This window comes from Oncorhynchus clarkii, chromosome 33, assembly GCF_045791955.1.
Source record: "Oncorhynchus clarkii lewisi isolate Uvic-CL-2024 chromosome 33, UVic_Ocla_1.0, whole genome shotgun sequence".
Classification (NCBI taxonomy): Eukaryota; Metazoa; Chordata; class Actinopteri; order Salmoniformes; family Salmonidae; genus Oncorhynchus; species Oncorhynchus clarkii.
In genome coordinates, this window is record NC_092179.1 from 16,751,948 (window position 1) to 16,777,790 (window position 25,843).

Below are 25,843 nucleotides of genomic sequence, written 5' to 3' on the forward strand. Positions count from 1 at the left end.
TCATACCACCCTCATGGAGTCTGTTTCTGACCGTTTGAGCAGACACATGCACATTTGTGTTCTGCTGGAGGTCATTTTGCAGGGCTCTGGCAGTGCTCCTCCTGCTCCTCCTTGCACAAAGGCAGAGGTAGCGGTCCTGCTGCTGGGTTGTTGCCCTCCTACGGCCTCCTCCACGTCTCCTGATGTACTGGCCTGTCTCCTGGTAGCACCTCCATGCTCTGGACACTACGCTGACAGACACAGCAAACCTTCTTGCCACAGCTCGCATTGATGTGCCATCCTGGATGAGCTGCACTACCTGAGCCACTTGTGTGGGTTGTAGACTCCGTCTCATGCTAACACTAGAGTGAAAGCACCGCCAGCATTCAAAAGTGACCAAAACATCAGCCAGGAAGCTTAGGAACTGAGAAGTGGTCTGTGGTTACCACCTGCAGAACCACTCCATATTGGGGTTGTCTTGCTAATTGCCTATAATTTCCACCTGTTGTCTATTCCATATGCACAACAGCATGTGAAATGTATCAATCAGTGTTGCTTCCTAAGTGGACAGTTTGATTTCACAGAAGTGTGATTGACTTGGAGTTACATTGTATTGTTTAAGTGTTCCCTTTATTTTTTTGAGCAGTGTATGTTTATTGTCCAATAACACATTTAAAATAATCCATCTACCTTGATAATCTGTTTGGACAATTTGCACATTTGGATCAAAATGACTATTAATTAAAACCATCCCCCCTTTTGAATTTCTTTGCCCATCGGATAAATATATTTCGCCCCCCCCAGTTCTTTTTCCACAAAACTTCATCTAAAACTGTTGAATGGGTTTCCTGTAAACAATAGATATTATATTCCTTCTCTTTTAGCCAGGTAAATACGGATCGTCTTTTCTTATTATCTGCTAGGCCATTACAATTGTAACTGGCTATACTTATTTCACCACCATAATGAGATACAACTTTCAATTCAATTCTATTTATCAAAATATGTTTGTAAACGTACCATTGAAAAGTAACATGATGATTGAGTGTCTATATAGCTGTACCATGATATTTGCATTGCTACTAAGTAAACCTCCAATTGGTCCCCACCATTCCACCTGCTAAAAGCCCTCCTCATCCCGAGCTGGGCCGTCATCCCAATGCCCGGCAGACCACCTCCGACCCCCCACATCTCATAGCCCTGAACAGACTAGGATCCATCCTTCGAAAGGGGCACACAGTGCCATTTACCAAATTGAAGTAGATCAACTGCCAAATGCATTTCCATCGCCCTCACCTCGATTTGTATTATATTTTGCTGTGGATCATCCTCTCTTGTCCCTAACATCTTTTACTCCTTCGCAACAGTTGTGGGACACACACATACACCCACACACACTCAACCCTTTCCCCCCACACAACCATAAACTCACATTCGCAACAGTTGTGGGATACACACATACACCCACACACACTCAACCCTTTCCCCCCCACACAACCATAAACTCACATTCTCAACAGTTGCACCATCCCAGAGCCCAACTCAAGAAAGGTCCTGATTTACAAATGCACTTACTGTTGCAGCTGCATGAGAAGGCCTGCAAGACCGCGCAAAAAAAATGGGCAGAAATTGAGAGATTTTATGAACCATTGCCACATCCTAGATGATGGAGGTCAAATGTACACCTTTTCCCTGAAACACCCACAATACGGTCCCCCGAATTGACCATATTCCCAAGCATCTCCATGCAGTCAGACTTTTGATTTTGTGCCACCAGGGTCACAATAATATACCCCCTCTCTGAATGTCCAAGTGTGACCCCCTCCCCATGGGTTACTGCAGCTAGTGTTGCCAGCACTGCCACTGCCTGGGTGGGGGCACCCCACCAGAACTCCCACCGGATAGGTACAAGGTCGTTAAGGTTCTCATTAGCAGCTTTGAGAATGTCCTTGTATAGTATGCTCTCCCTTTAGGGGGCTTTGGCTTTGCAGGACCAACCCTGCCAAGCAGGCTCAGAATCTTGAGGGGGCAGTGCTGCTCTTGGTCTCTGACCGCATTTTGGCTGCATACAGACCGCTTAGAGCAGGCCCTTAAAACAGTTAGGGATTTCTCATTATCTGGGTCATTCAGGTGGGTGTAGGGTATAGGGTTGTGGACCGTACCATTAAATTAGGATCATAAATAAATAATTAGATATCATTTATTTTAAAAATGTAGTTCCCCATGATAGGACAATAAATAAATCAAGTGTATAATTTATTTTAAAACTGTTCCACCATGATAGGACAATAAATAAACAAGACGTATAATTCATTCTAAAAGTATATCCATCATCTGAACAACATTGAAAGCCCTCTCATACCCCGGCTCACAGCAATACATTGGTTCTGGGATATGCAACCATTTCATCACTCAACTTTCCCAAACATAACAAATAAAATAAAACATTAACACACACCACACCATCCACACATACTGGGCCTTCTGTTTACATAGTTTTTATCTTCACCATGTTGAATTAGTGCTTGTGTGTTCCAATTAGTTATATGTGAAGATATATACAAAAGCTTTTATTTATTTATTGTGTTGTTACAATCCATAACCGGGCTAGAATTATGTTTCATTATTTTCCTCATCTATGAGAACTTTGTCATTTTTAAAATAGCCATAGAGTAGTCTTTGTGTCTCTGAACAACTGGTTATCAATTTAGTTTATCAACGACGAGAGCTACTCGTTTCCCTTTTAATCTATTTTCTTTGAAAATTGGATACAGAGCTGAAGAATAAAACGAACTACATTCCTCATGAGCTTAGTGTTATTGTTGTATCCTATCAGACACACAAATAGCTTGTTTTACGCCTTTGTAAGCAATGTATAGCCTCAAAACACATGTGTTTCTCATGGACGGTCAGTCCTTGCATCCATAGCTCTGTCTATGAATTTTAGAGTGGTTACATTTCTCCAGTTCCATCCATCAGCTTTTTACCAAATCAGTGGCGGAGTGACCGCTTTTTAATGGTCTCAACTGCAGATTGCTGCTTTAAACATTTACATTCTGTCTCACAAGAAGTGCCCAATCTATGTACTGTGTAAGTCCCTTGACCATGGGTGTATCTCAAGTATCTAACTTTCCAAGACTCTTCACCTCATCCCCTCCAAAGGGGATATATGAAGACAGCCCTGCAGTATCCCTTCATCAGATGATCACTACAATAATCAACAGGGATTTCATTTCTAAATGTCCTCCTCAAGCACTTGTGTGTTCTGTGATGGGTTCAGGTCGAGTTTAACACCTCAACCATCCACAGGCTCCCTCTCCATTCCAGAGGCTGCTGATGTAACTGGTGTGAAATGGATAGCATGTTAGTGGGGTGCGCGCTAATAGCGTTTAAATCGATGACGTCACTCGCTCTGAGACCTTGAAGTAGTTGTGGCTTTTGTGGAGCGATAGGGAACGATGCTTTGAGGGCGTCAGTTGTTGATGTGTGCAGAGGGTCCCTGGTTCGAGCAGGCCGAGCATCCCTCACCAGCCCGTGCACCCCTCACAGGCCATGGTAGGCCAGCCCAGCAGACATCACTCGTCATTGGCCTTCTCTGCTTTGTTTGTCCACACAGGCTTCCGTTTCTCTATGAAGGCCCGTATCCCCTCCTGTCCGTCTCTGAGAGCCAGGTTATCCACCATGACACGAGAGGCTGTAGCATAGGCCGCATCCCGCCCCTGGGCCATCTGTCTGGGAGAGGAAAAAAATGAAATTATGATTCAAATATGTATAAAACTGCACATGTAGTATTTATCTTTCTAGACAACAAATTAGGGAGTCTTTTGCTGTCTTTTTGCATGCAAGTGTATCAGTGGATATCCACTCAAACCAACAAAAACATCAAAACGCAATGCAAACAAGGAATGAATACAGAAGGGTTGAGTGCTACAGTGTGTAGTGAGAGACACACACACCTATTGAAGGTGGCCTTGCCAAGGGCTACAACGGGCCGGCTGGCCTGACAGACCCGCCGTGCGATGGCTAACGTCTCCTCCTCTAGACGCTCCTCAGGAACCACCTTACTGACCAGCCCGTGCCTCAAAGCATCCTGTGCCGAGATCGGGCTTCCTGTGAACAGCATCTCCATGGCGACCTGTAAAATATCAGAATATATCAGTGCTACACAGAGTGTGTTTGTGTGCGTGTGTGTTTACCTTCTTGGGGACAGCTCTTCCTATTGCCACGGCTGGTGTTGAGCAGAACAGACCCACGTTGACCCCTGGCGTGGCGAAGGTGGACTTCTCCGTCACCACGGCAATGTCACAACTGGCAACAAGCTGGCATCCTGCTGCTGTGGCAACCCCATTCACCATGGCAATCACAGGCACGGGAATGTCTTGTATCAGGGTCATAACCTTCAATAACAACAAGAGGTATGAGTGTGTTTGTAGATGAGAATGTGTGTGTGTGTACTGTATGTACACAGCCATCTGAAGACCCCCAAATAGAACACTCTATGGAGGACAATCATACACGACTGGAGCGATCGGCAATCATGATGATGATGATGATGATGATGTGTGTGTACAGTATATTTGTATACAGTACGACAGTGAACCACACCTCTGAGCAGGCCTGAAACACCTTGGTGTGGTAATCTCTGCCCTGTGCTGACGTCAGCTCCTTCAGGTCATGCCCAGAGGAGAACACTGGTCCCTTAGCTGGAACACACAAAACACAATACAACAGTGTTTATGAAGGGGGGGACCAAGGGGCACATCTGATCATGGATCAGCACTCTGGTGGTATCTTACCTGATATGACGATGACTCTGAGGTTGTCGCTGTCGATGTCAGCCAGGATGTTGCTTCTCAGTGATTCCAGCATGGACAGAGACAGGGCATTCCTCTTCTTGGGGTTGTTCAGGATTATTCTCCTGCACATGTAATTACAGTTACAGTAGCAAGAATCATTTAAAGAGGAACACAATTCAATGCACAGTACCGAGCAATGCACGGTGTACCTGAATTGTAATAGTGAGATTTTTATAGGACATACTGCTTACTAGCTAGATACACCATTTAACGTTTCAGGTGATCCGTTTATATATTAAAGAGATGGAAGCGCGTGCCCAAAATGGACAGTTTATGTGCAATGGGCACACCTTTTGCAAAAGAGTCGCCGACCAATGCATAAGTTCTTTGACCACAGGAATCAAACACTGAGTTGTCAAGCTAGCTAGCTTTGTTAGTTTGCTGACAACTTGAATACCTTATTCCATTGTTTTGCTGTCTGACAGTCGGTGGCTCTGCTTGAGTTTGCGTGCAAAGTAACCTTGACCCAGCTAGAAGTGTAAACCTACTGAGTTGGACAATATTAGCAGCTCGGTAAAACAAATTTCGAGTCATGTTTCGACTGTCCTTGCGTCAACATTTGGATCACAGGTTGAAAACCTACATTCCATTGGTGTATAGCGCCTTCTACTGTTTCGGGGTGACAAAACTCAAAACATTGTCATACCTCCCTTTGGGTTAATGGATTATAAATTGACGAACCTGTATATTGATTGCAACTACTGCATGTATTATGTCATAACACAATACAATTTCAGAATAGCTGTTTTGTAACAAGCGCATCAATGCAAAATCACAAACTGTGAATTAAAATTTCAAATAACATATTTACGCATAGGAATCTGCGCCTATTTGATGTCCTTGACATAAATGTCCTGAACTCATTGTATAAGGACACGACTAGTGGCCCCTGGTCAAGACATTCCTGCCAGATGTCGCGACAAGGTGTGCTCTGCGCCTGCGTACTACTAGTCTGTGTGGCACTTTTCCTGTGACGCGACGAGCTTAGTGTCAAAAAGGAAAAGGGCATCCTTCAGAGAAATCCGGAACAGAAAAAGGAAAATAAAACAGTCTAAATTAGTATCAACTTCCTTAAGTCAAGCGCATTTCCCCTGTATAGGTAAGCATTTTTGCTTTTCTCCTGTTTGTTTAGCTACCTTGGAGGTACTACTAGCCAACTAACGTTATGTTAGCTCGCGTTAGCATCCATCAAGCTGTTTATGTGGCTAGATTTGCCTTGCCAGAATAACATTTACACATAAACGTGATAACGGTAATAAAACTATTATTTAAAAGCAGGATAACGCAGTTATTCTTCACTTCCTTGTCAAATTCGCTTTTCAGTTTGCTACCCGTTCTATTGGTGTTAAAAACTTGTGAAATATCTATCCACCTAGACGCAGGACTTAGTGAGAGCTTTTAGCCTGGTTCTGACAGTACGCACGTAGACTGACAGACAGACTGATTTCTAACACATCAACCGTCTTTTTTCTTTGCTGGTGCCACATGGGCCTCCAATGTAAAAACAATCATTTATTATGGAACTATCCATATGGCATAGCTTTCTACATTTTCCAAAATATAAATTTATCCGAGGAGAAAAGTTGTGTTGAATTATATTGGCCAGAGAATGTTGCTTATGTATTTCACTGTTTCAAGACTTGGTCATAAGCAGAGCTTATGTTATGTCATTTAAAAATAAATACAATCATAGACAACACATATGCACTTTGATATCATATTTGTGCAGGTTTTCAGAGACATTCAACCAGACATACAATAGGCCTACCTGAAAGCAACCAGATAGTGGGTTATTAATCAGCATGCATTGTGTAGACAGCTCCTCCTCTCCTCAGCCTCAGGGTCTTCTGATAACAGAACCAAAACAAGCAATGTAGGCTATCTAGTCTGTTTAAAATTAAATGTGGTTTGCCTTTGCCCCGGGGAGAATAGCTAGACTATAATTTGTGTTTGTTTTGCTTGTATGAGCTGGAGAGAACAGTGACAGTCTTTCTCCTTGGCTGGTCTCCACAGGGCTGATCGTAGTGGACATGGATGCCCCTCTTCCTATTTAACCAGCCCTGCCTGCCCTCTTTCACACTGCCCCGCCTGAATGAATGGAGATGAGACATTGCGGACTCATCAGCAGCATTGCTTAGCATGAACATCCACACACTGGGCGACTCTCTGGGCCCTAGCCTAGTGGTGCGTATGAGCGGAGCCACCGGTTTCTGGAGCAGTCTCTCTCTGAAGCCAGTGCCTACCGGGTGGATCCCCTCTGTGTTCCAAACCATGGTCCCTACGGGATACACCAAGCTCCAGGAGGAGCGTGGTCTGGCCATGGCCGACCTGGGGCCCAAACCTGATGGGAACGGCTACCGGCCTGACCCCCCTCACCTGGAGGTGCGCCGGCACTCGGACCGGGTAGCGCGGACATCCGTTAGCCTGTCAGACGGTGGGGATGTGCGGTACTCTGAGACTGAGCCCATGCTCCCTGAGGGGACACTCTCAGGGGAGGAGGGTGATGACGAGGAGAAGGAGGAAGAGGAGAGTCAGAGGCCCCCCACACGGAATATGCCCAAGGAGTCGCCTCTGGCCATGGCACTGCAGATTGTGGTGCCTTTCCTGCTGGCTGGGTTCGGAACGGTGTCGGCAGGGATGGTGCTGGACATAGTACAGGTGAGACTGGAATGGTAGAGCATAGGTCCTGTTGAGACTGGGGTGTGGGCTAGTGCATGTGAAGTTCAATTAGGTAGAGGAGGTGGATTTGGCACAGTTTAAATCAATTGGTTTGTATTGTTTACTTATGACTCCATTTCTTGTGTAGTCCAGAGTAAATGGCTGTAAGAGCTTTCAAGGAAGGTGATAAAGGGATATCTGTATATTGATATTACATTGTTAAAGGGATTCTCATAGCCACTCAGCCAATACTAGTAGGGATAGGCTACTAGGAAGGAACCTATGACTGGAAGCTATGGCATTTCGCCTTATTTAATTTTGATATAACATTTGAATGTAAATATTTGAATGGGGACAACTTTCTAATAAAGACAAGCTGACAATGAACAAATAGTAAGCTCCCATCTGCTCTGTACTAGCCGGTAGCCAACAATAGACTATCAACAACAATGACATGTCTAATATCGCTGTCTCCTCTCCTTTCTTTCTCTCCCCCCCCCCCCCTCTCCCCCAGCACTGGGATGCCTTTAAGTACATTACAGAGATCTTCATCTTGGTTCCGGCTCTGCTGGGCCTGAAGGGCAACCTGGAGATGACCCTCGCATCCAGACTATCCACTGCGGTAAGACACACACACACACACAGGGAGGCGCTAGAAAGCGTGCTATGGAGTAGACGTGCTTTGCTAGTGCTCCGCTCAATTTTGAAACAAATTCTTATTTATCTTAACCTCTCACAACTTATAACTTAAAACATTGTCTGGCAATATGACAAAGAGAAAAGGCACCAAAAAAGGGGGAGCTAAACAAGATAATTTGAATGAGAGGGATAATGAACCAATTTCAACATCGCCGACCCACGAGGAGTTAGCTGAAGATGCTATCTCCCAAGAGTTCTCCACAGAACCTGCTCAGTGACCTACTGGCTGCTATAAACTCACTAAGCAAGAAGGTGGACACAAGGTTAGCTGATTTCTCAAAGAGTATTGGGACTTTGACTGAAACTGTGACGACAGCCAAGGGCTGGGTGCATGAGGTTGAGCAGACGACAGCCAATCACGAGGCCAGGCTACAGGACAGAGAAACAGTGCACAACGTTCAAAAATGACAACAAAACCCTGAACGCCCGTTTGGAAATGCTCGAGTGGCATTCAAGACGCCAGAACATCCGAATATGTGGGATCCAGGAGGACACTGAGAAAGGGAAACCCACTGAATTTGTCTCAGAGCTGATTCTGGCATTGCTGGGGAGTGAACACTTCAAAACGGCCATCCTGATCGACCGCGCACACAGATCACAGGCAACGAAGCCGGCCAAGGGTGCGCAACCAAGGCCATTCATCGCACGGCTGCACTATCCCCAGACCAGGGATCTCATCCTCAAGCTGGCTAGTCAAAAGTTCCCCCTTAACTTCAACGGAGCCAGGGTGTCTTTCTACCCAGATCTTACCTTGGAGGTGAGGAACCAACGGAAAGAGTATGATGAGTTACGCAATTAATGCAGGGCGCCAAACATGCGATATGGATTCCTCTTCCCAGCCTGGTTTAAGATGACAGTCGAGGGATCAACACGTACGTTTGACAACCCTAAAGAGGCTGATCTGTTCTTGTCAAGCAAGCTCCCTGGCTGAGGATACAGAACGACTGTGTCAACCGGCTAAATGGCCAAATACAGGCCAGGAATGTGTTTGAATTTCCTGCCTGTGTCTTTTCCATCAGATATTGGGACTTACAGTGGGGAGAACAAGTATTTGATACACTGCCAATTTTGCAGGTTTTCCTACTTACAAAGCATGTAGAGGTCTGTAATTTTTATCATAGGTACACTTCAACTGTGAGAGACGGAATCTAAAACAAAAATCCAGAAAATCACATTGTATGATTTTTGAGTAATTCATTTGCATTTTATTACCATTATTCTTTCTTTTCGTCAGTTCATAAATCATATTCCAGAATTTACTTTTTTGTTGGACTCCAAGCTGCGTTGGTAACCTATCACCCTATTCTAATTACGGACCACTCTCTGTCCATGGTGCTGAAACTCGACAATATGTCTACAGGTCGGCGACTTTGGCGCTTAGACGCATACTTGTTGAAAGGTGAGACTTTTTGTCAGTATTTGAAGGAGCAGATTGCCTTTTTCTTTCGGAGCTAACGACACGGGGGATGTTGACGACTCCACCCTTTGGGAATCTCTAAAGGCTGGGATTAGAGGTTTCATTATTTATTATACATCAGAGAGGAAGAAACGCTCCAATACTAGGATGAGAGAAATTGAGAGTTAGGGGAACAGGAGAACGCTTTTAGGACAAATTCCTCGAATGTAGTCCTTGAGAAGATCACAAAGTTGAAATATGAATACAATACCATACTTTCGAAACAGGTTGGCTCTTTACTTGCTAGAACGCAACAAAGTTATTTTGAACTGGGTGACAAACCACAAATTATTAGCAAGACAGCAAAGGCATGTACAGGCATCTAGAGCTTTTCACAAAATAAAAGACGAAGGGTAAAATAGTAACAGATCCGCAGGATATTAATAAATGCTTTGCGCAGTTTTACTCAGCTATATCAATCAAAATGCGATGCTACTGATCCACAAACTATGGAACGTTTTCTCACTGAATGTGAACTTCCTAAACTAGACAGGGGGGCAGCTGCTGCGCCTGATGCTGGGTTAACCTCCTAGGAAATGAACACAGCGATAGCACATTTTCCAAACAGAAAGTCCCCTGTGCCTGATGGATATGTAATAGACTGGCGCAGAATTCTATAAGAAGTGCTATCTCCACTTATGTTGCGAATGTTTAAACATTCCAAAGAAAATGCCAAACTCCCGGAAACACTGTATGAGGCTACAATGGCACTGATCTTGAAAAAATATAGAGATTCCACGGAGATGTCGTCTTATCGCCCCGTGTTGTTACTCCCCATAGAAAATAAGGTGTTGACAAAGATAATGCAAACCGATTTGAAAAAAAAATATTTCTGACTTAATACACCCTGACCAGACAGGTTTTATCGGCAGGTAGCCTAGTGGTTAGAGCATTGGACGTGTAACTGAAAGGTTGCAAGATTGAATCCCCAAGCTGACAAGGTAAAAATCTGTCGTTCTGCCCCTGAATAAGGCAGTTAACCCACTGTTCCTAGGCCGTTATTGAAAATAAGAATTTGTTCTTAACTGACTTGCCTAGTTAAATAAAGGTAAAAATAAAATCCCGGGCCGACATATACTACAATTTCAGACGCCTTTTCAATGTAATGTATCATGATCATAAAGTTGAGGCAGTGGTAATTGCTCTTGACGCAGAGAAGGTGTTTGATCAGATTGAGTGGAAGTATATGATGTTGGTTCTGGAGCATTTCACGTTTGGAAAGGAATTTATTAATTGGATCAGAATTATTTATGCACACCCAATGGCCTCCGTGGTAACCAATCAGGAAATGTCGAAGTCATTCTGCCTGTTCAGGGGCTGCCAACGGGGGTGCCCTGTTTCGCCTGCTCTCTTCACTATAGCCATGGAACCACTTTCTACTCTCATTCGTGCATGTGCCGATATCGCTCCGGTTAAAATGAAAGACATGCAGCACAAAATGTCCCTCTTGTTTTCATCCAAGCCTAACATTTCTATTCCCCCTTTACTTAACTTGATAAATACATTTGGCTCCTTGGGCAAGATGGACAAGTTCACAAGACTTGGCATTGTAGTGACAAGAACTTGATCAGCTATTGAAAGTCAATTGGGACATGAAAATATATCAGTTCAAACAAAATATAGATTTTTGGAAAACTGCTTATCTCCTTGGTTGGTCATATAAACGCAATTAAAATGGTTGTCCTACCCAGGTTTCTTTACCTCTTCCAATGTCTACCCAATTTCATACCACAAAGCTATTTTAAGAAACTGGATTCAATAGTAACTCCATTTTTATGGGATAACAAGGCAGCCAGAATTTCAAAGAAGCATTTATGCAAGTACAAGATAGAGGGGGGCTTTGGCCTTCCTCACTTTAAACTGTATTATTGGGCTGAAAATCGGAACATTGTGTCTTTCTGGGGGGAAGGTTTACCTGCGATGAGACAGAAGGATATGCCTTCATGGCTTTTGATTGAGCAGGCCTCCCGTCAACGTTCCTCACTCCCTGCACTTGTTAATAGTCCAGCATATGTGGAAAAAGCCACTTATGACTCTAACCCAGTCATTTGTCATACGCTTAGGATCTGGAAACAGATTAGGTATTTTCTTAACATACCCACTGTATACATTGACAGCCCGATTTGCTTAACTCATGCTTTCTACCCTGCATTGGATGATGTGGTGTTTTCACAGTGGAGGGAGAAAGGGCTCACAACAATTGTCATTTATACATGGATGGTCAGTTAGTTTCATTTCAACAGTTACAGGGAAAGTTCAACATGCCAACAACACATTTTTTCAAATACCTCCAAATCAGGAATTTCTTAAGGACACATATCCCACAGTATGGCATTAAGACAAATAATCCTACATTAGATAGCCTGATCCTTGTCAAACCCCATTCAAAAGGGTCAGTCTCTAGACTGTATGATGTGCTACAGGCCCACATAGAGGTATCCACAGACACCATTAAAAGGGCTTGGGAACAAGAACTTGGTTCAGAAATCTCAGATGAGGACTGGGTAGAAGCTTTCAGGAATATAAACCACAGTTCAGTGAATGCCAGACACAACCGTGTACATTTTAAGGTGATACACAGGTTACATTACTCAAAAGTGTATTTCTATTTCTGTCTCTCGCTCCCATCTTACACATACACCGTTACACTCTGGTTCTCCCATCTTACACATACACTCACACACACCATTACACTCTGGTTCTCCCATCTTGCTTCCTCGCTTTTTTTCCTCCCTCTTTTTCTCCCCCTATTCAAATGATCTGGGGTTTGAGAAGTTGATGAAGTGATTGGACAGAATTCTCTCTTTGTTCAGTTTGGCCCATTCCTCCCCTTCCTCTTTCCTCACAGATACACATTCACATCATTCTGTTCGGTCTCACACAGAGAAACTCAGTGTTGTGTTTCACTTGTTCCCTCATCTCCACTCCCTGTTCACTGAACGAGAAACTGCTAAGCTCTGCATACTTTTGCTAAGTGAACAAAAACAGTCATAAACCTTCCCATCTGAAACAATGCACTCAATTGAACATTGTGTTTAGTTTAATCATATTTGTAATCTGATTAGCGGTTCCTGCAAACTGTTCAAAGTAGTTATTAATCTGTTTTTTTGGGACAGGTTATTTGTGTAGGAGATTCAAGTGAATATTGAATGATTTGAGTTGCTGATTGTGGTCTGTCACTGTGCAGGTGAATGTGGGGAAGATGGACTCTCCCATAGAGAAGTGGAATCTGATCATAGGAAACCTGGCACTAAAACAGGTAAACACACACACTGTCCGCCTCATAGTGAGCAGCAATGTTTTTTGCCACTGAGCAAATTTCAGAGCAAACTTGAACGTTGTGAAAATGTTGTACAACTTCCAGCACGTGCTTCATGTGAACACTGAGGCTGTACCCGCTTTAAGTTAGTTATAACAGTGGCCACGTAAGCTGCTATGGATGTTTGATCTACCAGTGGCCTACCATCAAAAACTATGGAGAAAATGCACCCATTACATTTTATCTTGGAAATAGCTGTTCTATCATTCATCCTACAGTAGCAGGCAATGTGTGGTGTTCAATGTGGGCCTACATTCTCTATATCATCGACTGTATCCTTATGTAATACATGTATCACTAGCCACTTTAACTATGCCACTTTGTTTATATACTGTACTCGATACCATCTACTGTATCTTGCCTATGCTGCTCTGTACCATCACTCATTCATATATCCTTATGTACATATTCTTTATCCCCTTACACTGTGTACAAGACAGTAGTTTTGGAATTGTTAGTTAGATTACTTGTTGGTTATTACTGCACTGCCTGAACTAGAAGCACAAGCATTTCGCTACACTCGCATTAACATCTGCTAACCATGTGTATGTGACAAATAACATTTGATTTGATTTGACATTCCATGATATTTTTGAAAAAACATGCAGGGCTTGACATTAACCTGTTTATCCACTTGTCCTTCTGAAAGGGAGGTGACTGAAAATGTTGTTGCTTGATGCAAGAAACCACTTTACAAAAGAAATAAAAATGTATTATTATTCCCATGCCATTATTACAGAGAATCAGACAAATTATGCTACCCTCTGCCTATTGGTTACTTAGCTTATTCAAGCCCGTCTCAAAATACTACACTGCCCCTTTAAGACAAAAAAAGCTTTTCAAAGAAGTCTAGAAATGTACATGTTTTGTGCTCTCATAAGCAATCACACCTCTATTGCTGACTGCAAATTATAACTGGGCTAATAACTCATTAACTAGCAAAGGAAATTAACAGAATGTGCACGTGGCTACATGCAACTCTCGCTTTGATTTCAAAACAAGTGCATCTACTCATGACCGCTCATACTGTAAACACTGTCCAGTTCAAAGTAAATGGCACAGATCCATATGGCAATGGTCTATTTGCATATAGGCCCACTGCAGCTCTGGTTATGCTGCACAGGTCTGTGTAGAGTACGAGTTGAGCAGTGCGTGTCAATGCAATAGAATTCTACTCCAATGCGTTTTGCCGACAACAATCTCCTGCATAATTTGTTGTGTTTCGGTATGTTACATTGAAAGTGGTTAATATTGTGTTGACTCGATCACAATTGCCACAGGAAAAGGAAACGTTGATCTTTTCTTAACATGACATAACAAATGTAAGCCTATGCAATATTAACCAATTAAAAAAGGTACTGTAGCAATGAGGTTTGTGCAGTAAGCTATTGGCCCAATACATTATCACCACATATTGGCTTTGCTTGAATTACCCTGCCAATGCATTGTTGTTCGGGCCAAATATCCCTCCGCTTTCCTTTTCTTCAACTGACCGTGACCAAAAAGGGAGAACGTCTTCCAGCTGATGGCAAACTCGAGTCGCCCCGCGTTATTTCTGCCTCATGCACAAATTCATGTTGTTACTTCTATGACCAGAGAAAGTGAAATATTCCTGGATTTTAAAAAAAGACCCAAGCTGCTAATAATAACAACGCAAGCCTATAGGTTTCACTTTCCTACTCATTCATTACTGCTGCAGTGCTTGTTGCAGTGCTGAGTGGAAATAGGAAGAACGCACATTTTATGGCTTATAAAAGTGTTGAATACAAAGTGTTGACAGTGCTCAGAAAGAATTTGAACATGAACTCACTCATAAAAACAGCAGCTCTTTGCTGTATTCATCGAGTCCCTCTCTAGTCATGGTTTTAAACATTTTGAAATTTCACAGTATCAACTTTTCTGTAGCTTTCTGTTATGCCTTCTACGTTACTGCTGTTACGCACGCCTCTATGAAGAGGGAACGCAACCCCCTGCTACAACTAAACTCTCTGTGAAGCGAAAGAGGTATGGACTGTAGGTGCGAGTAAGAATGACAACAGGCAGAATGTGGTACCGTTTTACAAGGACTTTATTCCTGTACACAGTAATATGGGGAAAAGGGGCTGGACGGAACCAAAGCAAAGAAAGTAAATCTCAAAGCCCCCCCCTCTCCTATCTTACCTGCCTACCCACTACTTACCCAATTTAGCACCACCTGGTGCCCTAACCAAAATACAGGGAGTGGTCCGCCCAGGTCTTACCTAGTGTGCCTAGACAGTGAATATACTACGGGTATATGTATGCCCGCGGGCCTCTTGCCTAAGCACTCCCAAGGTGCCTTCCCCTTCCCCCCTGGGAACAAATGAAACAGAATATTACACAATTTTACAAACAAACTAAGAAACAGAGGACATCAACTAAGCTCTACCTGAGCAACAAACTCACAGAACATACCCACTCTCAGCAATGACCTCAGCAAAATCTCTCTCAGCAATCCCTACCTCCAAAATCTCTCTCAGTAATCCCTACCTCCAAAAATCTCTCTATGCAATCCCTACCTCCAAAAATCTCTCTCTCCTGAACAGAACACTGGCTTTTATATAGCTTCAGAATGAATGTAACTGGAGACAGCTGTGTCTTGACGAGGGGGCGGGGTCAGCTCTCCAATTAGCCCTGGAGTCGACCAATCAGCTGCTTGAGGGATTTTAGGAAGCCATTTCCTGAAATAAAACACATGCAAATACACAAACTACAACACATAAACTGGGGAACGTAACACTGCAGACATGGTAATCTGAGCCATCTGATTGGCCAGAGGTAGGACTATAGTGCACTTGATTTGCTCTCCAGGCCAGATATATGAAATGGTTCAAAATGGCAACAGTTCACCCACCCGGCGCGCAGGGCAGCTGAATCGGGTTCACCTACCGCTAACAGCCCGAGACAAAAATAAATCAAAATAGGAACTTTAGGCTTTATCGTTGTTGTTTTTTTTACAGAAATCTTTTGCAATCAACTAGGAATGCCTGGGCGAACACTGCTCTAGAAAGTTGAGTAAAGTTCAATCTCATGCTTCTCACAGTGAGCTAATATTTGTTCTGTGTGGCAGTCCCGGGGGAGCTGCGCGCCCGTGTTCATCTTAGAGGGATCATTGGCGAGCGGTTTTGAATTTGTACCCTTATCTCCCGATCTGTCTTTCTGCGTAGTATGTGTACTTCTGGTTAGTACTTGTGGTAATTATTGACTAAGTGTGTTCATGTTGATAGGATAGTGTAATAGGAAAACATTGTTAAAACAGGTTGATGTTATTCCTGTTAACCCTGCCCTCACACCTCTCCCTTTCTCTCATTCCCTAAGTTCCTTCTCCCTCTGTCATCCTCTCTCTCTCCTTCTAGGTACAGGCTACAGTAGTAGGCTTCCTGGCAGCAGTGGCGGCAGTGGTTCTGGGTTGGATCCCAGAGGGGAAGTTCCAGATGAGTCATGCCGTTCTGCTCTGCTCTGCCAGCGTGGCCACTGCCTTCATAGCCTCTATGCTGCAGGGTACAGACACACACACACAAATAGATAAGGACACACACATGTACTCTGATATGGAATGTGCGCATTCAGACAATCAAACAGTCACAGCCCAACATATTATCGCCTACTGCTGATGGGTCTCATGCTATATACACTGCTCAAAAAAATAAAGGGAACACTAAAATAACACATCCTAGATCTGAATAATTGAAATATTCTTATTAAATACTTTTTTATTTACATAGTTGAATGTGCTGACAACAAAATCACACAAAAATGATCAATGGAAATCAAATTTATCAACCCATGGAGGTCTGGATTTGGAGTCACACTCAAAATTAAAGTGGAAAACCACACTACAGGCTGATCCAACTTTGATGTTATGTCCTTAAAACAAGTCAAAATGAGGCTCAGTAGTGTGTGTGGCCTCCACGTGCCTGTATGACCTCCCTACAACGCCTGGGCATGCTCCTGATGAGGTGGCGGATGGTCTCCTGAGGGAGCTCCTCCCAGACCTGGACTAAAGCATCCGCCAACTCCTGGACAGTCTGTGGTGCAACGTGGTGTTGGTGGATGGAGCGAGACATGATGTCACACATGTGCTCAATTGGATTCAGGTCTGGGGAACGGGTGGGCCAGTCCATAGCATCAATCAATGCCAGTTCTCTTGCAGGAACTGCTGACACACTCCATCCACATGAGGTCTAGCATTGTCTTGCATTAGGAGGAACCCAGGACCAACCGCACCAGCATATGGTCTCACAAGGGGTCTGAGGATCTCATCTCAGTACCTAATGGCAGTCAGGCTACCTCTGGCGAGCACATGGAGGGCTGTGCAGCCCCCCAAAGAAATGCCACCCCACACCATGACTGACCCACCGCCAAACCGTTCATGCTGGAGGATTTTGCAGGCAGCAGAACGTTCTCCAAGGCGTCTCCAGACTCTGTCACGTCTGTCACATGTGCTCAGTGTGAACCTGCTTTCATCTGTGAAGAGCACAGGGCGCCAGTGGCGAATTTGCCAATCTTGGTGTTCAATGGCAAATGTCAAACATCCTGCACAGTGTTGGGCTGTAAGCACAACCCCCACCTGTGGACGTCGGGCCCTCATTACCACCCTCATGGAGTCTGTTTCTGACCGTTTGAGCAGACACATGCACATTTGTGGCCTGCTGGAGGTCATTTTGCAAGGCTCTGGCAGTGCTCCTCCGCTCTGGCAGTGCTTTCCAACTGTTGTCTATTCCATTTGCACAACCGCATGTGAAATGTATTGTCATTCAGTGTTGCTTCCTAAGTGGACAGTTTGATTTCACAGAAGTGTGATTGACTTGGTGTTACATTGTGTTGTTTAAGTGTTCCCTTCATTTTTTTGAGCAGTGTATTCGTAATAAACACACACATGGAAGGTTGAGGTATGTGCAGGCGTGTCGCCCTGACCTCTGTACCATCTGAATCCCAGGCTTCATCATGGTGGGAGTGATCGTGGGCTCCAAGAAGACGGGCATCAACCCCGACAACGTGGCTACGCCCATCGCCGCCAGCTTCGGTGACCTCATCACCCTGGCCATCCTGGCCTGGATCAGCCAGGGACTCTACAACTGCCTGGGTGAGAGGAGGAGGGTTTGGACTAGATACTTCCAGGTGGAAATAAGACACACAAGCAGTCAATTATTTTTTGACCCTCTATATTGAGTTCACAATCCTTCACTTCATCCTTCCTCTGTTTGTTTTATTTCCTCTTGAAAAATGGTGAATAATATATCTGTCCAACAGTGTAAAGAAATGGTCCATTTGGAATCAGACTGCATTGTTCAACCACTAGATGGCACTCTTACACTGTTATTTTTTTGTGTCAGAACAGACCATATCTTTCTCTCCCTCGCTTTCCCTCTCTCCATCTCCCACTCCATAGTCCATATTTAATATATGCCATGCCCAGCCTCACACACGCTTCCTCGTGTTACATTACCCAATACAGTGGACCAGCAAGCGTTTCCCTTGGAAAGTGTATTTTACTAACCTTGACGTGTCTGTGCCCTATGAAACAAGAATTCATCACCAGACCAGACTCCAGAACTATGAAAGGCTACAGTAATACATCTGAGATAATTTAATACAAGAGTTGTTCATATTTTCATACCAGCTCAGTAAATCTGTCTGGCCTTGCCTGGTGGTGTAGGACAGGTTGTGTTCCAAATGACACTCTATTCCCTATGGGCCCTGGTCAAAAGTAGTGCACTACGTAGAGAATAGGGTGCCATTTGGGATGTTACCACAGAGGACAGTGTCTCTGTTGTAAGGGCCAGCCGTGTCCGTCCCGTCCGCTGTGTTCTGCCTAATTGGACTAATGTGCAGTTTACTCATAACTAAAGTGAATAATTTTAACCTGATGGTGTACAGAGATATCCAGGAGACTCTATCCCAAATATAAATATATTTGGGCCACGGTTTGCTACTGCAAACATTTATTTTAAGACCTAAATCTGAAACGTGGTGAGGGAATGGTGAACCACAGTGACACAGAGTCAAGTCTAAACCCAGGGACTGGTGGGTATACCTGTGTCATCATGACTGGGACTATTACCCAATTCTACCCACTGTGACTACATGGAGCTCCCTTCTCTGGGTTTTATATCTATGTCTTCAGGGGGTTGATGATGAGGGCCGTTAAGTGTGTGGAATGGGATCATGGTGAGACAAACATCTGGTAAGGAGAAGGGGATGATGGAGTTACATATCTCACTACTAGGCACTAAGCAGGTGTTTTCCCCTTCTCTATTCTCCAACATCACTCTGATTTAGAGCTGTAATAATCATTAGAGTTGTAAACCCATGCAAGTTTCAGTATAAAGTAGACCCCTCCAAAGATAGTGTCTTGCTAGTGAGTGAGGATCTGTTTCTCAGGTCTTTAAAGTTAGTACAGTAGCTACAGGACATCTGAGTCATACAAATATAGTACTTCTCCTTGTTTGTTATGAATCTCTGTTGTTTTCTTGCTCGGTGTCATGCTGTCTTTCCTGGGGAGAGGAGAGACAGTATCTCCCCCCTGCTCTGTGTCATGCTGTCTTTCCTGGGGAGGGGAGAGACAGTATCTCCCCCCTGCTCTGTGTCATGCTGTCTTTCCTGGGGAGAGGAGAGACAGCATCTCCCCCCTGCTCTGTGTCATGCTGTCTTTCCTGGGGAGGGGAGAGACGGTATCTCCCCCCTGCTCTGTGTCATGCTGTCTTTCCTGGGGAGAGGAGAGACAGCATCTCCCCCCTGCTCTGTGTCATGCTGTCTTTCCTGGGGAGGGGAGAGACGGTATCTCCCCCCTGCTCTGTGTCATGCTGTCTTTCCTGGGGAGAGGAGAGACAGCATCTCCCCCCTGCTCTGTGTCATCCTTCTTTCCTGGGGAGGGGAGAGACGGTATCTCCCCCCTGCTCTGTGTCATGCTGTCTTTCCTGGGGAGAGGAGAGACTATCTCCCCCCTGCTCTGTCAATCCTCATGAAGCTGAAGCTGATAAATTGTGTTTGTTGTTTTGTTGTTGTAACTCCCACCAGTTGTTTCACTCTGGGGATTATATCTGTTTTTAATTCTCCCCTTTCCTCTCTGCCTCTCTCTCTGCCTCTCTCTGTCTGCCTTTGTGTACATATCTACCACTGCACATTGATTTGGTACTCCCTGTATATAGCTCTATTCTTGTGTGTAGCTCTATTCTTGTGTATAGCTCTATTCTTGTGTATAGCTCTATTCTTGTGTATAGCTCTATTCTTGTGTATAGCTCTATTCTTGTGTATAGCTCTATTCTTGTGTATAGCTCTATTCTTGTGTGTAGCTCTATTCTTGTGTGTAGCTCTATTCTTGTGTATCGCTCTATTCTTGTACGTAGCTCTATTCTTATACGTAGCTCTATTCTTGTACGTAGCTCTATTCTTGTGTGTAGCTCTATTCTTGTGTATAGCTCTATTCTTGTGCATAGCTCTATTCTTGTGCATAGCTCTATTCTTGTGCATAGCTCTATTCTTGTGCATAGCTCTATTCTTGTGCATAGCTCTATTCTTGTGTATAGCTCTATTCTTGTGTATAGCTCTATTCTTGTGCATAGCTCTATTCTTGTGCATAGCTCTATTCTTGTGCATAGCTCTATTCTTGTGCATAGCTCTTCTTGTGTATCGCTCTATTCTTGTACGTAGCTCTATTCTTGTACGTAGCTCTATTCTTGTACGTAGCTCTATTCTTGTGTATAGCTCTATTCTTGTGCATAGCTCTATTCTTGTGCATAGCTCTATTCTTGTGTATCGCTCTTCTTGTGTATCGCTCTATTCTTGTACGTAGCTCTATTCTTGTACGTAGCTCTATTCTTGTACGTAGCTCTATTCTTGTACGTAGCTCTATTCTTGTGTATAGCTCTATTCTTGTGCATAGCTCTATTCTTGTGCATAGCTCTATTCTTGTGCATAGCTCTATTCTTGTGCATAGCTCTATTCTTGTGTATAGCTCTATTCTTGTGCATAGCTCTATTCTTGTGTATAGCTCTATTCTTGTGTATAGCTCTATTCTTGTGTATAGCTCTATTCTTGTGTATAGCTCTATTCTTGTGTATAGCTCTATTCTTGTGTATAGCTCTATTCTTGTGTATAGCTCTATTCTTGTGTATAGCTCTATTCTTGTGCATAGCTCTATTCTTGTGTATAGCTCTATTCTTGTGTATAGCTCTATTCTTGTGCATAGCTCTATTCTTGTGTATAGCTCTATTCTTGTGTATCGCTCTATTCTTGTGTATAGCTCTATTCTTGTGTATAGCTCTTTGATCTTGTCTCATGTATTTTTTTTCCTTTTGTGTTAGTTCTGCATCGTTGGGAAATGTTCTTAAGCAAGATTTTCACTGTAAAAGTCTGCACCAGTTGTATTCGGAGCATGTGATGAATTCCTTTTGATTTGTCTCTCTCGCTCTCTGTCTCTGTAGACTCTCACCCGTACGCGTCGTCCCTGGTGTGTGCCTTCTTCCTTTCTCTGACTCCAGTGTGGATGGTGATCTCCTCCAAACACCCGGCCAGCCGCACCCTGCTCTACTCCGGCTGGGAGCCAGTCATCACTGCCATGGTCATCAGCAGGTGTGTGTGTGTCTGTGTGTGTGTGTGTGTGTATGCACTCGCTCACTGTCAGAGAAGTAGCAACAGACTATTGCACATTCACGTGATCAGAATAATAGCACCATTTAATGTGTGAATGTTCTGTGCTCTGCAGTATCGGAGGTCTCATCTTGGACAAAACAGTGTCTGACCCGAACCTGGCTGGCATCGTGGTGTACACCCCTGTCATTAATGGTGAGACGCAATATCACTGACTGATTAGACACTGTGTGGGTTTACAATGTGACTGACACACTGTGCGGGTTTACAATGTGATTGACGCACTGTGCGGGTTTACAATGTGACTGACACACTGCGGGTTTACAATGTGACTGACGCACCGTGCGGGTTTACAATGTGACTGACGCACCGTGCAGGTTTACAATGTGACTGACGCACCGTGCGGGTTTACAATGTGACTGACGCACCGTGCGGGTTTACAATGTGACTGACGCACCGTGCGGGTTTACAATGTGACTGACGCACCGTGCGGGTTTACAATGTGACTGACGCACCGTGCGGGTTTACAATGTGACTGACGCACCGTGCGGGTTTACAATGTGACTGACGCACCGTGCGGGTTTACAATGTGACTGACGCACCGTGCGGGTTTACAATGTGACTGACGCACCGTGCGGGTTTACAATGTGACTGACGCACCGTGCGGGTTTACAATGTGACTGACGCACCGTGCGGGTTTACAATGTGACTGACGCACCGTGCGGGTTTACAATGTGACTGACGCACCGTGCGGGTTTACAATGTGACTGACGCACCGTGCGGGTTTACAATGTGACTGACGCACCGTGCGGGTTTACAATGTGACTGACGCACCGTGCGGGTTTACAATGTGACTGACGCACCGTGCGGGTTTACAATGTGACTGACGCACTGTGCGGGTTTACAATGCGACTGACGCACCGTGCGGGTTTACAATGCGACTGACGCACCGTGCGGGTTTACAATGCGACTGACGCACTGTGAGGGTTTACAATGCGACTGACGCACCGTGCGGGTTTACAATGTGACTGACGCACCGTGCGGGTTTACAATGCGACTGACGCCCCGTGCGGGTTTACAATGCGACTGACGCACCGTGCGGGTTTACAATGCGACTGACGCACCGTGCGGGTTTACAATGCGACTGACGCACTGTGAGGGTTTACAATGCGACTGACGCACTGTGCGGGTTTACAATGTGACTGACGCACTGTGCGGGTTTACAATGTGACTGACGCACTGTGCGGGTTTACAATGTGACTGACGCACTGTGCGGGTTTACAATGTGACTGAATTTACATTCAAACTTAGTTAGAAAAATAGTGAGTAAGGGACTAAACACAAACGTCTGTCTCTATATCACTGCTACTGTCACCCTCCTCCCATCCTTACCGGGGGACCGTTGCCAAGGCTGTTGCTGGCATTTTGACAACCAGAAATCAGCTTTTAATTAAACATTGTTAATGAGAGACATTTAACTCGATGGAAGACGACTGTGTGCCTCTAATCGATGTTACTGCTGAGATGTCAACAAATCAGGAAATGGCTGGGTGATCTGGGAAGTGTGTGTGTGTGTGTGTGTCAGGGTGTGTGTGTGTGTCATGGTGTGTGTGTTTGTGTCAGGGTGTGTAGGGGGACCACACAGACAAATGATTCTGGGGCTGTAAAAGGGAGGTTTCATCACCAACCCTGTAACTATCTGTGATTTACAACACATAGTGGTTACTATCTTATAGGGAGGAGGAGATGAATAGACTGAGCCTTTGATGCTTTCACTCTGAACATGCACAGATCCTGTCTTCTAAACTAGAGACCGAATATAAGAAGAGAGATGAGTGAAGCTGGGAAAGGAGAGGGATGGGAGACTGGAATGGGAGAAAGGAAAATGGAGATGAGATGTGGAGAGGCAGGCAGACAGTCTGTTGTCCTAGAGCTACTCCGATGGGGCGGGAGATAGTAGGAGTCGGGACCCCCTGTGGTCTACCCTCAACCCACCCCTCCTCTCCCGCCGTGAGACCCAGTGACCCAAATTACAGCAGCTAGCCCCCCTGCTGAGGTGGAACCACCACACTCCCCAGACCTCTGGAGGGGAGGGAGGAGAGGGATTGAGTGGTGGACTGGAGATGGATGAGGGGTGCAATGAAAGTGAGGGATGTGGTGGAATGAGAAGGGGGGGGGGGGTGATTAGGCAGGGAAGAGGTGATGAAGAGGGTGGAAAGGGATACGATTGTGGGGAGAGAGGCGTGAGGAGGGTGGGGAGTTCTATTTAGCCGCAACATGGAGAAGTTAAATGTCAGTGGAGAGACGGAGAGGCAGCAAAGATTGGATTAAGTGGCCATAATCTCTGGGCAGCAGAGGTGTCTGTCCTCATTTAGGCCCGCCTGATCAGGATAACAAGCACAGGAGGGGAGATAAGCCCAGCTACCCCAAAATATGCCCCTCTCCAAAACACAACCCCAAATTCTCTTTCTGTCCCTTTCTGTCTCAGCGACCACAGCCTCTCTCATCTCCTCCTCTACTTTCTGTCAGTGTTGTCTGTCTCATTGACCACAGCCTCTCTCATCTCCTCCTCTACTTTCTGTCAGTGTTGTCTGTCTCATACACTATTTTGGGTTGGAGTGGTTGTCTGGTCTGCCCACCTGGAAGCTGTGAGTGTTTCTACATTTCCTGTGCTGCGTGGCTAGACTACTCTGAGTCACCTGACTGACTGTGTGTGGATATAAATTGCCTTGTCCTGCTGTTTTCAATGTTCCTCTGCTTGATACAAATTACAATCTATATGAGGAAGCTGAGCAGAATTAGATGGGGCGCACTCAGTCTTTGTCCCCCATTTCTCCTTTTTATCTCTGTCCCCCTACTTTCCCTGTCTGTCTATCCCCACCTCTCCCATTTTCCCCTCCTCTCTCTCTCTCTCTCTCTCTCTCTCCCTCTGTAATGCAGTTATCCCACACAGTAATATGTATTCATTATGTCTCAGACTGTGGTGATGCATCACTGCTGTCTCATGCTCCTTCTGGTTGAGAAAGCCAGGCTGACGTGTTGAGCAATGTACTGAGATGCAACACAGCCAGGCTGCATTCCAAACCAGAACTCACACCCTTCCCTCTGTCCTAATTGATCTGGAAGGACTTGATATGTGAAAGTAATATGACAGAAACTACAGTCCGTCCCTGCTCTTTGGAGGGAGAGGTTGGGTTACCTCAGATCTGTGACTGGAAGGCATCACCTGTTTAGGGAAGGATACAAATCTGAGTCCTCGCATTTCTCTCTAACCCTCACTTCCGTTCTATACTCAGCTGCCTCCAGTCAGCTCCAGCCCTAAGCCTGCCTGTTCTGTCTGTTCTCCAGGTATTGGGGGGAACCTGGTAGCCATCCAGTCTAGCCGTATCTCCACTCACCTGCACTTCCACAGTGCTCCTGGGGAGGTACCAGAGGAAGCCAAGGGCTGCTACTACCCCTGCCGCACCTTCTGTGGCACAGGTAAAGCACCTAACCAATACTTAAACTGTGGAAATGTGATCTGTTTTAAACAGGGCATCCTGCAGGACAGATTGCTTAACCTAGAGATAGTTCTCCCCCTCTTCAAGTCCCTCTCGCTGTGATTTTAAGACATAAATTGTAGGTGCTGCAGAAGGTCTACCCCATAATTATCTCCCTAGTCAGTGTTTACGCTGACAGATACACAGGTTAGAAACCGTCTTAGCATCTGTTCTATTGTTAGACTCAGTTGCACAGTTCCAACTCCTCTCGTCTCCTCTCTCTCAGGAGCCAATCACCGTTCGGCCCAGGTGCTGCTCCTTTTGGTGCTCCCGGGTCACCTGATCTTCCTGTACACCATCCACCTGATGAAGAGCGGCCACACCACCCTGACGCCTATCTTCATGACCGTCTACCTGGCTGCCGCCCTCTTACAGGTCAGTGGTGTGTGTGTGTTTGATGGGGTGGTAGGGGGTAGTTCCTTTGCAAACTACCCATAGTCTGCAAGTTCTTTTTCCAACTGTGACCTTCATCTGAGCTTGAGAATTCACTGGCTGACATGACTTTCTATTAAAAGCTGTTATTTTGCGAGACATTATTATTAGTGTCACTATTATTGTGACACTATCAAAAGCGAGCTTCGTTCAGAGACCCTTTTTCACTCTGCTTTCAAAACGCTTAAACATAAATTAACCACACGCATGATGAACGTCAACTTGAGATGAGAGTGCTCCTTACTAAGTGACATTTGAAGGGAAATCAGGTGCGGCAGATTGCCTAGTGGTTAAG

At 44.9% G+C, this 25,843-nt stretch overlaps 2 protein-coding genes and 1 pseudogene across 3 annotated transcripts in view; 2 read left to right on the top strand and 1 right to left on the bottom strand.

Annotated features, from left to right (window-relative positions):
- Window positions 1–2,157: 2,157 nt before the first annotated feature.
- Window positions 2,158–5,433, bottom strand: LOC139393284 (enoyl-CoA hydratase domain-containing protein 3, mitochondrial-like). Its single transcript, XM_071141805.1, has 6 exons — window positions 5,233–5,433; window positions 4,776–4,897; window positions 4,585–4,682; window positions 4,176–4,376; window positions 3,936–4,114; window positions 2,158–3,711 (listed from the first exon to the last, which is right to left on the bottom strand). The coding sequence occupies exons 1-6, from the start codon at window positions 5,367–5,369 to the stop codon at window positions 3,555–3,557; spliced, it is 894 nt and encodes a 297-aa protein (XP_070997906.1). The 5' UTR covers window positions 5,370–5,433; the 3' UTR covers window positions 2,158–3,554.
- Window positions 5,434–5,784: 351 nt separating this feature from the next.
- Window positions 5,785–25,843, top strand: part of LOC139393275 (solute carrier family 41 member 2-like) — a 29,004-nt gene continuing 8,945 nt past the window's right edge. Inside the window, exons 1-10 of one of the 2 annotated variants that reach the window (XM_071141793.1) lie at window positions 5,785–5,934; window positions 6,849–7,493; window positions 8,008–8,115; window positions 12,836–12,907; window positions 16,342–16,486; window positions 17,925–18,071; window positions 21,412–21,559; window positions 21,693–21,772; window positions 24,926–25,057; window positions 25,343–25,491. In XM_071141793.1, coding sequence (XP_070997894.1) covers window positions 6,975–7,493; window positions 8,008–8,115; window positions 12,836–12,907; window positions 16,342–16,486; window positions 17,925–18,071; window positions 21,412–21,559; window positions 21,693–21,772; window positions 24,926–25,057; window positions 25,343–25,491 — 1,500 coding nt within the window. In that variant the 5' untranslated portion in view covers window positions 5,785–5,934; window positions 6,849–6,974. Of the gene's footprint in view, window positions 5,935–6,803; window positions 7,494–8,007; window positions 8,116–12,835; window positions 12,908–16,341; window positions 16,487–17,924; window positions 18,072–21,411; window positions 21,560–21,692; window positions 21,773–24,925; window positions 25,058–25,342; window positions 25,492–25,843 lie in introns of both variants that reach the window. The other variant, XM_071141794.1, reaches the window with a different exon arrangement.
- Window positions 25,367–25,843, top strand: part of LOC139393279 (E3 ubiquitin-protein ligase TRIM39-like) — a 112,591-nt pseudogene continuing 112,114 nt past the window's right edge.

Coding starts and splice junctions, on each gene's coding strand:
- LOC139393284 (XM_071141805.1), bottom strand. CDS start 5,369: ATGACTCGAAATTTGTTTTACCGAGCTGCTAATATTGTCCAACTCAGT. Junction 4,898..5,232: donor CAGCAAAACAATGGAATAAG/GTATTCAAGTTG, acceptor TTACATGTGCAG/GAGAATAATCCTGAACAACC. Junction 4,683..4,775: donor CAGAGTCATCGTCATATCAG/GTAAGATACCAC, acceptor TGTGTGTTCCAG/CTAAGGGACCAGTGTTCTCC.